Source organism: Falco naumanni, chromosome 2 (assembly GCF_017639655.2).
Source record: "Falco naumanni isolate bFalNau1 chromosome 2, bFalNau1.pat, whole genome shotgun sequence".
In the NCBI taxonomy this organism is placed as follows: Eukaryota; Metazoa; Chordata; class Aves; order Falconiformes; family Falconidae; genus Falco; species Falco naumanni.
In genome coordinates this window covers 30,372,732-30,386,174 of record NC_054055.1, presented here as the reverse complement: position 1 = coordinate 30,386,174, position 13,443 = coordinate 30,372,732, and the positions used below count along the sequence as shown (strand labels likewise).

Sequence of the window (13,443 nt, the reverse complement as noted above, 5' to 3'; positions counted from 1 at the left end):
ATGGACAAATCTATAAAATTTAATTTTTTGGCATATTTAGGACAGACTTTGTGAAATTTAACAGCAAGAGTCTCTGAAGAATATGTACATGACGAGTATGTTCTTATGCCAAAGTCTGACCATAATGTAAAAGTTAATATATTCATATTTATTCTGGAACTTTCCTATAACTCTAAGATAGAAGATTAAATGTATTTACTTGTGTTCATTTAAGAGCGAAGCATCAGTTTGTTTTCTCTGTCACCCAAAATTAAACCAGAAAAGTATATTGTTTCTGTATAAAATGATCTCCAAAAGTTGTAACATACCAGGGAAGTAGTATGATCACATACTATTATATCACACTCTAAATGTCCTAGTACGACTTACGGACAATGAATATACATACATGAATAGTACATGTATCACTATTTTCTCTGTTTTGTAAATGTGAGGATCTATTGTCTTGCAACATTAGTTTGTTCAGTGATGTAAGTCCTCTGATCTCAGTAGGTGAGATTAAGGCCATAGTTTATAAAATGATTATGAACATCAGCTTTTGTGCAAGTCTTAACCAGTTTATGCAAGATGGAACCAGATGCAAATAGCTTACATTTTCCTAGTGGTTAGATGGAAAAGAATCAATTATTATGTAAAGAATACTACCATCAAGGAGTGTAAGAAGACAGCTTTAAGCAGCTCAGGAGGTGTCCTGGTTTCAACTGGGATAGCATTAATTTTCTTCCTAGTAGCAGGTACAGTGCTGTGTTTCGGATTTAGTATAAGAATAATGTTGATAACACGCTGATGTTTTAGTCATTGTTAAGTAGTGCTTACCCTAAATCAAGGACTTTTCACGTTTCCATGCTCTGCCAGTGAGCAAGTGCACAAGGAGCCAGGAGGGAGCAGAGCGAGGACAGATGACGCAAACTAGCCAAAGGGATATTCCATACCATAGAACATCATGCTCAGTATATGAAGTGGGGAGGTTGGCCAGAAGGGGCCGATCACTGCTTGGGGACAGGCAGGGCATCCGTCAGTGGGTGGTGAGCAATTGTATTGTGCATCACTTGTCTTTCTAATAACAAATAATAATAAACCTAAGGGGTTATTTCTCTCTCTCTTTTTGTTGTCTCCCTTTTCATTACAATTATTATTATCATGTTATTATATTTTATTTTGTTTCAATTATTAAAATGTTCTTATCTCAACCTACAGGTTTTACCATCTTTTTTTCCGATTCTTCTCCCCAGCCCACCAGGGCAGAGGTGAGTGACCAGCTGCATGGTACTTAGTTGCCAGCTAGGGTTAAAACACAACAGGAAGATACTTCATTTACCTGTTCTTTCATTTCATTCTTTCTAGACATATCCTGCTGATGGTTTTTGAGATGCTCTTCCTTTATTTTCTGCTGCTTTATTTGGTCATGACATGAGTCAGCAGAGGATGGTCGCAGCCCCTGTGAATATACAAATAAATCCCAGAGCAAAGGAATTTTCATTTAGAGTCCTTTCCTTCAGTGCTCACTCAATTCCCTCCCCTCATTCCACTGAAGAGCGCAGTAAGGCAAGTGTGTATTTTTGGAGGAAAAAGTTATAGTAGAATTTTACATTGCTATAGTTTTGCATTGGAAAATGAAATCTCAAGTTGAGCATTGCAGAGCAGATCAATGAACTTGCTAGAACAAAACTTTCTACCTGTCAGTGTTACAGTTTGCTGTTAGAAAGACATCAGTTCATCTTCTGGATTTTCATTCATTTTCTTTTACAGATTTTATTCTATGATTGATTCAGTATTTACTTACCAGCTGTTTTTCCACTTTAATCTTGTACTGCTGGGCTTCAAAACGCCTTTGAAGATATTCTGCAGGCCTGAGAGAAGAAAGGGATGTTTATATACTACCTTTTATTTCACAGACTGCTAGAAACTCAGCTCAGACAAGATGTTCTAAAGCTGATGGCCCTTAACTAAAACATTCTAAACACTGTCATCATTGAATGAAAATGAATGATTTAGTCAACCTTAAAGGAAGGATTCAAAAGTAGGCAGTATGAAAAATTCCTTACCTTCCTTTCTCAAGGTTTTCAAAGTTCATCCACACCTAAAATGGCTAATCATGGAATGGACAGACAATGTTTAAAGCAATAAAAAAGTTTATATCTCCACTCTGTAAGAAAGGCTTTGAAGTAAACAAACTGCTGGAGAAAGGGTCTTTGTATCTGAAACCAAAATATAAGCTCTGCAGGAAAAAAAGCACCATTTTCATGGCCTGCCTCCCACTCTGTTCCCTCAAGTGGATAACGGCTTTTGGTCTTTACATCATTCTGATCCTGGTCGGAAGGAAAGACAGTGTTTATCCTTGATATAATCAGAAAGTCTACGAAAAGCCTGTGGTTTACTTCTCACTCAATAAAATGCTGAGATTTGGGAGACATTTTGACAATGAAACGTCAAACATCAGGACAATACATTCAGAAGGAACTTCTGGATAGATAGGAACTATGTTGTTGTTCAACAAACACGACAGAATTATTAAAGACCGAGCAGGGAAGGAATTATACTGAATGAGCCATGTCCAGTGTTACCTAAGCAGGAAGGCTGATAACTCAAAACATACATGACAGTTCACCACTAATAAATAGAGTGAGAAAAGTTTACCAGTTGGGTGGTGGAGGTGGAGGTGCAACTTGTCCTTTCAGTTTATAGTATTCCCCAACTCTTTGGCTGATATGAGAAAGGTCATAAAGTGCATTAGCTTTCCTCTGCAAGTTGTCAAGCTTATCATAGTAATGGTCATAATGGCCATGCACTCTAATGCTTTCTGGCCTTTCTGCCATCTTAAATCTGGAGGTCTGTGGCTGGAAATACAATAAATAATGTCAATTTACCTGTTCTCATTTGTATCAGTACAAGTTTGAATTAACTTCCTGTCCTCTCCCCAGTCTGAGCCGCATGGCTCCAGTACAGTACAGTACAGGCTGCCTACAGTACAGTTATTGTAGGTTTTCCAAATCCGTTCACATATAACCCCGAAACTTCCTAACTTCTCAGGGCTTATGTAATCTTACCATTGTCTTTTCCTTTCTCCCTGTTCCATCAACTTCTGTCATTAAGCAGCAGCCCATGTTGCGTGAGTCAATCAGTGTGGGGCTTCGTACTCTGTAGTGTCATTACCCTAGAGTCACTAAAGTGTTCTAAAGCCTAAAGCACCACAATTGCTTCCAGGAGAGTTTCATTTTGACATGTGAGTGCAAAGGGGACTTGGGATGTAGTTTTGGGCAGTATGTGTTATTGCCTCCTGCTTTCAGGGGAGCACTGAGCTACTTCATTTCACCATCCCTTTGCTTATGTGCCTGTGGGAGCTTGCCTTTCATTTCTCAAAGTCCTTACTGTGATGAAACACACCTGTATTTCTACTTTGTGACAAGAATGTCTTTTCCATTTCTCGTAAGAACAATGGAGAGAAGGTGACTGTCTAGCTGCCACTGTGTGATATAAGTGTGGTAAGACATTCACAAACTTTTCCATAGTGGGAGACTACATGGTGTATGAGAAAAATGCTGAATTTTACTTATTTTCTTACATAAATTAAAAAGCATCTAAGTATCCCTGCCACAGATGGTAAATACATCAACTATTCCTCCCTCTTTTCCTTGTTCAAAACACTGAAAATTGGCTCAGCTACCTATGGTAAAGTCCAGATTATAGTAGAATAGAAATTCATATCTATACAAGAAAATTTTCCACTGCCAATAATATTCCCAAGGAAGAGGTAACCTCAAAAAGCGCTTATCTTGTCCCTCATTCAAATAAGTTTTACAGTATGGCAATCCCAAGCAATAAGGAGAACAAAACAGGCCACCTAAATAAATGTAGAGAATTGAGAACTGTGACCAGTGAAGCAGATGCCCCAGTGACACATGGAAAAGGGCGAGGTACTGAATGCCACCTTTGCCTCAGTCTTTGCTAGCAAGATCAGCCTTAAGGAATCTCAGGCCCCTGTGACCAGGGGGGAAGTCTGGAGCAAGGACAACATACCCTTGGTGGAAAAGGATCAGGTTAGCGAATACATAAGCAGACTGGACTGATGAGACGCAGCCATAAGTACTCAGGGAGCTGGCAAATGTCATTGCAAAGCCACTCTCTATTATCTTTGATCAAACATAGCAGTGATTGGGAGAAGGACTGGAGGAAAGCAAACGTCACTCATATCTTCAAAAAGGCCAGGAAGGAGGATCCAGGGAACTACAGGCTGGTCAGCCTCACATTAGTGCCTAGCAAGGTGATGGAACAACTAATCCTGGAAACCATTTCCAGGGACATGGAGGACAAGAAAATCGTCAGTAATAGCATGGATGCACCAAGGAGAAGTCATCCTTGATCAATCCAATAACCTCTTACAATGAAATGACTGGCTTGGTAGACAAGGGAAGAGCAGTGGATATTGCCTACCAGGCAATTGCCTTCAGGGAGGCTTTTGACACTGTCTGCCACAAAATCCTCATAGAGAAGCTGATAAAGTATGGGCTGGATGAGCAGACAGTGAAGGGGATTGAAAAATGGATGAATGGTTGGACCCAAAGTGTGGTGATTATAGTACAAAGTCTAGTTGGAGGCCAGTAACTAGTGGTGCACCCCAGGGATCAATCCTGCTCAACATCTTCACTAATGATCTGGATGATAGGGAAAGTGGGGCAGAGCGCACCCTCAGCAAGTCTGCTGATAACACCAAACTGGGAGAAGTAGCTGATACACCAGAGGGTTGTGCTGCCATCCAGAGGGACCTCAACAGGCTGGAGAAATGGGCTGACTGAACTTCAGTGGAGTTCAACAACAGGAAGTGTAAAGTCCTACACTGCACCAGTACATGCTGGGGACTACCCAGCTGGAAACTAGCTTGGCAGAAAAGCACCTGGGGGTCCTGGTGGACACCAAGTCGACCATTAGCATGCCCTTGCTGCAAAGAAGGTGAATGGTATTCTGTCCTGCATTAGACAAAGCATTTCCAGCAAGTCAAGGGGATGATCCTTCCGCTCAGCTCATCAGTGGTGAGGACACTCCTGGAGTGCAGTGTCCAATTCTGAGCTCCCCAGTGCAAGAGAAACATGAACATACTGGAGAAAGTCCACAAAGGGCCACAAAAATGATTAAGGGACTGGAGCACTTCTCATATAGGGAAAGGCTGAAAGAGCTCAGACTGTTTAGCCTAGAGAAGGCTCAGATGGGTTCTTATCAAGATACCTGAAGAGTGGGTGCAAAGACAGCAGAGCCAGGCTCTTTTCAGTGGTGCCCAGTGACAGGACCAGAGGCAATGGGCACAAACTGAAACACAGGAGGAAACACTTTTTCACTGTGAGGGTAACCGAGCACTGGCACAGGTTGCCCAGAGAGGCTGTAGAGTCCCTATCTTTAGAGATACTAAGAAGTTGTCTGGACATGGTCCTGGGCAACCAGCTCTAGAGGACCCTGCTTGAGCAGGGGTGCGGATGAGATAACATCCTGAGGTCCCTTCCAACCTCAAACGTACTGTGATCCTGTGAATTCTGAAGCAACACGTTCAAAGTATGACCCTGCAACTCTGCAAACCATTTGCTTCATTTGGATGCTGAAAGAATGTGGGAGCTTTCCCAGCGTTAATAGCAGAGTACGTCGCATAGATGAAAACACTGTGGACAAAATTCTGCCTTTGATTACAGCGGTACACAATGAAAGGAAACTTAACCTTCCTAACTTCATCCATCTGGATTTGCATTGGATACACATAAATGTAACTACGAGGAAAACTAAGTCCTATATTCTGCGCAGGACCAGTATTATCCATTGGTAGTGTAAGTGATTGCTTGACGGGTGCAGCTCTGGGAATTCCACATTCCCTACCGTCAGTTAATCTACCATAACTGCAATGTGCAATTACTGCTGGGAACTCCCAGATCCTAAATGTGCTTTGCTCTGTGTTCACCAGCACCCAAGGCAGTACTACATGCTCTTGAAGATAAATACAAAGGTATGAAGTGATGCCAAGTAAAAGGCTGGACACAGTACACAGCTGATACCCAGCCTGAGGAAAGGAGGTGAAAAATGAGTGAGGGACGCAAGTAGTTGTGAAGAACAGGGGCTTTCTGCTGTAGGGTTTGATCCCAGATTGTTGTAGTAAGCATCTGAGACAAGGGCAGTGGGTGCTAGTGGTTTTGCCTGTGAATGGGCTCTCAGAAGGACTGAGGTAAGAGGTTCAGTGCATTTGCTTCTATAGCAAAAATGCAAACACAGAGTTTATTTGCCTTTGTGCAAATAAAAATGCAAAGCATGCCTCATTTTTTTTGTTACAAAAAACCATACTGAAGCTGACTAAATTCAGTTTCCCACTTAGACTTTCTGAAACACCTCTTCTGAGGCTTCAGGAGTGCTTAACTGTCTCTACTGACTTGGTGTAGGCGTTAAGCTACATTTAATATACCTTAATGAAACCTTTCAAAGGGTCTTTTCTAAGAGCAAAAATTTGGCTTCTGACAATGATTAAACATTACAAAAATGCAGATACACAGTACCTGAAAAATAGGCTGTTGCCCTCTTGAAGTAGGTTTCCATTCATTTCTTTGAAATAATTCTTTTTTCTTGACAGGCAGCACCATTCCAGATTCTGGAGAAACTAGGTCCTGTACTCTCCTTTTCTCAAGTTTATATGCTTTTTAAAAACAAAACATTAAAAGGCTATATTCTGTGCTCTCTACATGATTAATGATCATGTAGTTGCAAACCACAGTACAATGCATGTACCTAACACTGACAGGCTGGGCTAACAAACACTCCTTACATCCCTTCATCATCATCACCATCATCACCATATTTCACATTTCCTAGGCACTCTGCCTTTCATTCCCAGAATGACATCCTTTTGAAAACTTTATGATTTGTCACACTCGTGTGAAGTGGATTTCACGGATTAGTTTTGCAAAGCACACTGAATAAAAGGGAAACCTCTATATCAGAATGCTGATTTCATGCTAGTACCAATAACAGAAAAAAGGAGGTCTGATTGTTAGGCTCAGATTTCATTGGAGGCTAGGCGTCTACCTGCTTAGGTATTCCCTTTCTCAACCTAGCCCTCGGTATTCTACAGATTGCTAGACAATGTTGTAGTACCTGTGAAATCTGGAAAGAAGGGCTGAAAAGTGAAAAATTTACCTTATCAGTTTCCCATGCAGGAGAATACAAGTACACACCATTCCAGTCTGGTCAGTCAGTATTTAGCAAATACCTTAGCTGCAATAACCAATAGTAATGTCCTTGCTAGGACTAAGTAGTTTCTAAGTGAGTTTTAAATATTTCCTGAGTAATGACTGTGAGACTATCATGTCTGGGAGATAAAATATATGAAAATTATGAGTATATGACCATAGATATATTTTAAATGCTTAAGCGATACGGTGTTCAGGTGCCTCTGTCCAAATTGCATGAGTCCTGAAGGCAGGTAATCTCACTGGAAGTAACTTCCAAAATAACATGGGTTCTTACACCACAAAGAACTTTTCTTGAGGAAAAAAAAATGTTCATAATGCAGTTAAGTAACTACATATGTTTATTTTCACAAATCTGTTTAAACTACTTTAATACTTCCAAAGATAAATTTAAGGCATAATTATGATATACTAAATAATATAGAATTAGGAAAAAGTTATGCTGATAGAAACATGTTCAGCATTTCATACAGAGATACCATTTAGTCTCGTTCATGTTTTCTAAGAATGTGCATATGTAATCTGATCTATCAATGAGCACTAAATCCCCACAGATTTCATTGTCTCTCACAACTGAATCTAACTTATAATATTTTGTAAAATACATTTTTATTATTTTTTAAAATACCATGGAGCACATTTTGCAAGATTTTTGCACATAGCTTGGAAAAATTAAGTAAGGATTGTTTTTCATGTGATGGACCTGAACTGCATCTAGACCAAAGCCTCTCGGTTTTGTAAATTCCATTCTTAAAAGAATTAAGACTAATGTTTCAGCACTTTCTTGTGGCAGCTTTTCTAGCTGAATGTTACTAATGAGCTAGACTTAAAGTTGTCTTTTCCTAAACAGGACAGTGATGCACTGCCTGGGGTGAATGTTTCTGCTGTTGCAGTTCTCTCCTCTTTTTCTTTTTAATTTTGTGCAAAACTCTTGTATCCAAATGTGCAATAAAGACTGCTGGAGAAAGTTACGCCATCACATATATAACAACTAACAAATGTTAGTGTAGAACTAATGTTAAATAATATTATTAACATTACCTTGTATCAGCTTGGCCCCAAACTGTGATGCTGAAGGTCTTTTTCTATGTATCACAGTGTGACCAAGTTCTTCCTGTGTCATGTGTAAGAAAAAAGGTGCCTGACAGAACTGTTTATACTACTTTGATATGTATTTTTCTCTCAGCAAGCAGCAGTACAGGCACTTACCTCAGGGGGCAAATACCTGAGAACAAGCTTCTGCAAGAAGGGCTTCCTTAGAATAGAATTGATAGATGGTCGATCTCTTGGAGATATTTTAAACAACTGGGAAATTAATATCCTCAGATCATATGAATAGCTGGGAGACACTGGGTGAAAACATCCTCTGCAAATCTTCAACACCAGCTGGTGCAAACTATGGCCTTCAAACTTAATGAAAACAGTAAAAAGGGGATAGTAAGTACTGCTGGTTGGAAATGACGGACTAGATGCCCCCACTTGAAAAAAGTACTTGCTGACAGAAGCCCTGTGCTATACAAATCCCTCCTTGCTAACCATAGTTTGCTGTGGAAAATTAATACAACCACTCTCTCTGACTGTATTTGCTGGTTACTTGTTTCAGATGCACAGCTTAGGAGGTCTGACAGCTTTTGTACCTGGAAGACTTTTATTCATACTCTGCTCTCATATAGTAAAACAGAAGCAATTTCTCCAGAATGAAACATGATTTATTTTGCCAAAAGCTGTTCAACAGAGACCTGCATGCGTACTGTCTTCACAGCGTTCACCTTCAAAACTTCACTCCACTCAGCTTAGCCTCTGTGTTCTGTGTTCTCTCAGGCACCAAGGTACAATCTTAATTTTTAACAACTAAAGCCACTCAGGTAAATCAGCTTTCTCAGTTCAGCAGATCTCTTAACAGGTCAACATAAATACAGTTTTTTAGGGCCTTAGACAGGCAAAAATATTTTTGAAAGCAAGTTCTTTCTAAAATTACCATTTTATTTACATGGCTGTTTTGAAATTTGCCTTAGCTTCACTTGCATTTCCTGTCTACATCAGCATCTGGTCCCTGCCTTCAAATTAAAAAATGGGCAGCAATACAGAATAAAACATATAATATGCATAAGAATTAATATTAATGTTTTCTCACTTTGTGAAATCTGAAATTTTCCTCAGCAATATCCCTTTGCTCACAGCTCAGCCCAATTGCTCTCCCTATCAGAGCTGCTCTGCCATCTCCCACATCCAAGCTTAGCAAAAGGTCAGCTTCTGCTGAGCCCAGGAACCTGATCCTTTTCCTGTTGCTGGGATTAGTCTCTGCTGTGTTCCCTCCTCCACATAATACTCACAGGCTGAGGATTATCTGAGGCTCACATCAGGCTGAGAACAGCACAGCTTCCTGAAGATGCTATCAATCTGTTATTTTCTTACATGAATGTGCAAACCTTTAGGAAAATGCTTCTGAGGAATGTCAAACTGCTTTCTGGGGAGATGTGGGTTTCAAATTCTTTAGAAAGCATAGATTGGTATTTTCAAATAGAAACGAGTAAAATTATATGACTAGACCCTAATCTTGAAATTTGGCTTTAATTCATTTCATTGTTCATTTGCTTTTTGAAAAAGTTTAGTACTTACTAAAGAATAAATATATGTTCAGTGTGTGTATATACACACACACACGTTGCAGAAATACAACGTAATAAATTGTACCTTAATATATACACAACAGACACAATATAAAAAAATAACACCAGCAGTCATTCTTTTATATCAATAAATGAGCTGAAAATAATTCTATCAGCTGACTATGAATGCTATTATTACTACAGTTTTTCCCAGCTGTCCGCTACCTTTTTCAATAATATGATAATGATCTGATTCTGTGGTACTTACAGGATGCTTTAGCGCACATAGCTCATAAAGAACACAGCCAAGAGACCAAATATCTCTGTGAATAAAAAGTCATTTAAGTTTCATGGAAAAGACTGCAATATTGTCATACATATAGTCAGTACCTCTTCTCAGCTCTCATATTTATGAACATTAGTCCATTACAGATCACCATTGGTGCAACTTTTAATTTTCTTTAAGATGCACTGAAAAGAACAACTAGAAATTTCTTTTTTGTTCTGGTACCAATGTCTGTATGATACCTAACTAGGTACTATAATTATAATTGGAAAAGGCACATAACTTAAAGAATGTCTACTTACTATTCCTAGCAGGATGAAGGGCAAAGCTGTCTCTGGCTAACTTGATTGTTGAGAAGACAATAAGGGAGTAAACTTGTGTGAATAGAACCTTAGAGCTGAGATGCTAGTCTGGGCTCCAGAACATTTGGTATTGATCACATTTCCCACATAAAGGGGGTCTAGCCCGCTCAACTTTTCAGTGCTTCTCATCTAGTATTTTGTGTTAAACCTGAGTGAGCCTTTAAAATTCTCAGACCTATTTGTCTTTCCTGCAGGTGGCTACTGCAAAGTTACAGAATTGCCAATCTAGTAGCATTAATTTCAGTGTATTTTTATAAATCACAAATGAGTATATAAAAAATTAATAAACTTGGAACTGAAAAGACACATACTTGCATTTGTTGTTACATGTCGGAAACAAGAGAAAAATTTAGCATTTGATGGAGAGCCAGAGAAAGCAAAGGGGGAAAAAAATCTATTTTACATTTCATGCCACTACTAACAAGGAGTATTAAAAGAGAATGACATTAAACTTTAAAGTACAATAATTTTATTAAAAAATATATAATTATGTTAAGCCTGTAAATGAATTGCAACAAATTAATGATTGCTATATTCTGGACACTAAGTCAAAATTCAACTGACTTGTACAGTTTAACATAGTTGTTGTGTACAATTGATACACCTAATTAATGTACACAATAACACAAAACTTCACAAAGGGTGACATGTGAAATTCCTGGTGCCCTGGAGAAATACTGATTTAAACCACGATATCACTAATATAAGTTCTCTTATGCCTGCATGCCCTCATGCACAAGCGTATGAAGAAAAGACAGAGACTTACGTTTTATTGTTATATGGCTGATTTTCACAGATCTCAGGTGACAGATAATAGGGGGTCCCTACACAGGTATGGGCAAACTCCATAGTGCTAATGAAACACAATGAAAAAAATGGCTTACACACTGAAAAAGTTTACACACAATTGAACAAGAGGCTTCTCTACTCCAGGTGAAAAGCCCACAGAGGACATTATTTCTGTTCTCCAAATAGTTGAATAATGGAACACCCCAAGAACTACTTAAGTATTTCCCAGTTCTGTGTAAAAATGACTAACTGTTCTAATAGTGGAGAGTGTCTGCACTTAAACAGAAAGCACAGAATTCCCTTTTCCCTACTTTTCACCAGCACTGTAATCAACATTTTCAAGGAATGTTTATCATTAACACAGAATTCTGAAAGCTGTCAAAGACACTGCAAAATATTAGAAGTCTCCGACATACTCGCTGAAGTAAGAATATGGGAGGTGGTAGTCAGTCACACAAGTCAGAAACTGTGGAAGGAAGACGTACTGTTCAGAAACTAAATGAGGAGTAAATGAATTCCAGTTCCATCTCTGGAACTTGTAAAGGTGTAACCAAGTAACACCAGTTGGATTAATTTCACTTGCTTTCAGGTATCTACTCTGTGGATGTAATCAAGAGTCACTGGGAAGTCAGTGGAGAGAAACAGGTACTCACAGAGTGTGATTCTTCTCACTCTATACTAGATGTCAATAAAGTTGTAAGTTACACTTTTTACAGAGTGTGTGAAGTCTGAGCACCAGAGATGCCACAGACACTGCAAGTAAAAGTATTGGACACTATCTTACATATTGGAGAACTGCAATGAAAATGCCTTTTTATACCCCGGAGGAGGAGGAAAAGACAGTCTAAGAAACTTTTTGGGTTTGCGTGGCAAGGTTTTGGTAGCAGGGGGGCTACAGGAGTGGCTTCTTTGAGAAGCTGCTAGAAGCCTCCTCCCCCATGTCCCATAGAGCTGATGCCAGCTGGCTCCAAGACAGATCCACCACTTAGCCAAGGCTAAGCCTGTCAGTGATGGTGGTAGCATCTCTGGGATAGCATATTTAAGAAGAGGGGGAAAAAACTGCACAATAGAAGCTGCAGCCAGAACAGAGGAGTGAGAATATGTGAGAGAAACAGCCCTGCAGACACCCAGGTCAGTGCAGAAGGAGGACAGGAGGTGCTCCAGGTGCCAGAGCAGATTCCCCTGCACCCCGTGGTGAAGAGCACAGTGAGGCAGGCTGTCCCCCTGCAGCCCGTGGAGGTCCATGGTGCAGCAGATATCCAAAACCACCTGTGTACCTAATACACGTACACAGTCAGGTACATCTGGAGAAAATCGCCTATGTTGGTTAAAGTTATCTGTTCTCTTTACTGATGCTGTGTAGACAGAAATGTGGTTAAACTTACACTGACCTAATTTAGGGATAGAAAAAGTTTTAACAAGTGACTTGCAGCACATGGAGTACAAAGCAACTGAGAAGGACTGATGCTAAAGGAGAGTCTGCAGAGGAAATTACCTTTCCACAGAAAACCTAAATGGTGGACCTTCTTTGCCACAATATCCTGCCAAGGTCAAAGATAATCAAGCACCTGAAAACCAGATCAAATTCAAGAACTGTCCCATTGTCAGCATGCCCTCTGGCATGTTTTGGCCACACCAAAAAGCATTCTTCCTAGACAACATCTAGCCACTATGCAAGACAGGCCAACCTTGCCCCCAAAGTCAGTAAAGATAAGGCCACCCTCTTTGGGAGAACACATTTTGGCTGTATGGATGCATGCCATGCTGTCCCATGCCACTCACTCTCAGGCCCAGAGAGTCAGTTCTGGCCCTTTTAAAAAAATTAATATAGGCACAGTCTTGGAGGACATACAAAGAAAATATGTACAAGCTCTTCTTACACTCTTTCCAAAGCTTGTAGTGCTCTTCACTTTCTTTTCTATGAGGTGCTAGAAATGATTATCAATGGCTGCAAGAACAGGAGCTGTGCCTCCAGAATCTCTTTAAGTGAGTTCCACAGACAACAGGGAAAGCCCGGGGCTTCCCCACCCTACCTCATTCGTGTACCTCACAGAAGTCCTGTTACTATGCTAGATATGACTGTGGTTTCATGCAGAATGGCATGTTCTAGGGTAACAGAAAAAAACGTAGTGTCAGAAACTTTGTATCCCAACCTCCTGAACAAACACAATCCACAAGCAGTT

At 39.9% G+C, this 13,443-nt stretch overlaps 1 protein-coding gene across 3 annotated transcripts in view; it reads right to left on the bottom strand.

Moving 5' to 3' along the window:
* Positions 1-13,443, bottom strand: part of NEK5 (NIMA related kinase 5) — a 30,655-nt gene that overhangs the window by 8,999 nt on the left and 8,213 nt on the right. For all 3 annotated transcript variants that reach the window (XM_040584035.1, XM_040584037.1, XM_040584036.1), the window contains exons 7-14: positions 11,238-11,324; positions 10,092-10,146; positions 8,424-8,624; positions 8,256-8,328; positions 6,525-6,661; positions 2,638-2,837; positions 1,784-1,850; positions 1,319-1,438 (exon numbers count right to left, since the gene is read on the bottom strand). In XM_040584035.1, the coding sequence (XP_040439969.1) occupies positions 1,319-1,438; positions 1,784-1,850; positions 2,638-2,837; positions 6,525-6,661; positions 8,256-8,328; positions 8,424-8,624; positions 10,092-10,146; positions 11,238-11,324 (940 nt within the window). The remainder of the gene's footprint in view (positions 1-1,318; positions 1,439-1,783; positions 1,851-2,637; positions 2,838-6,524; positions 6,662-8,255; positions 8,329-8,423; positions 8,625-10,091; positions 10,147-11,237; positions 11,325-13,443) is intronic.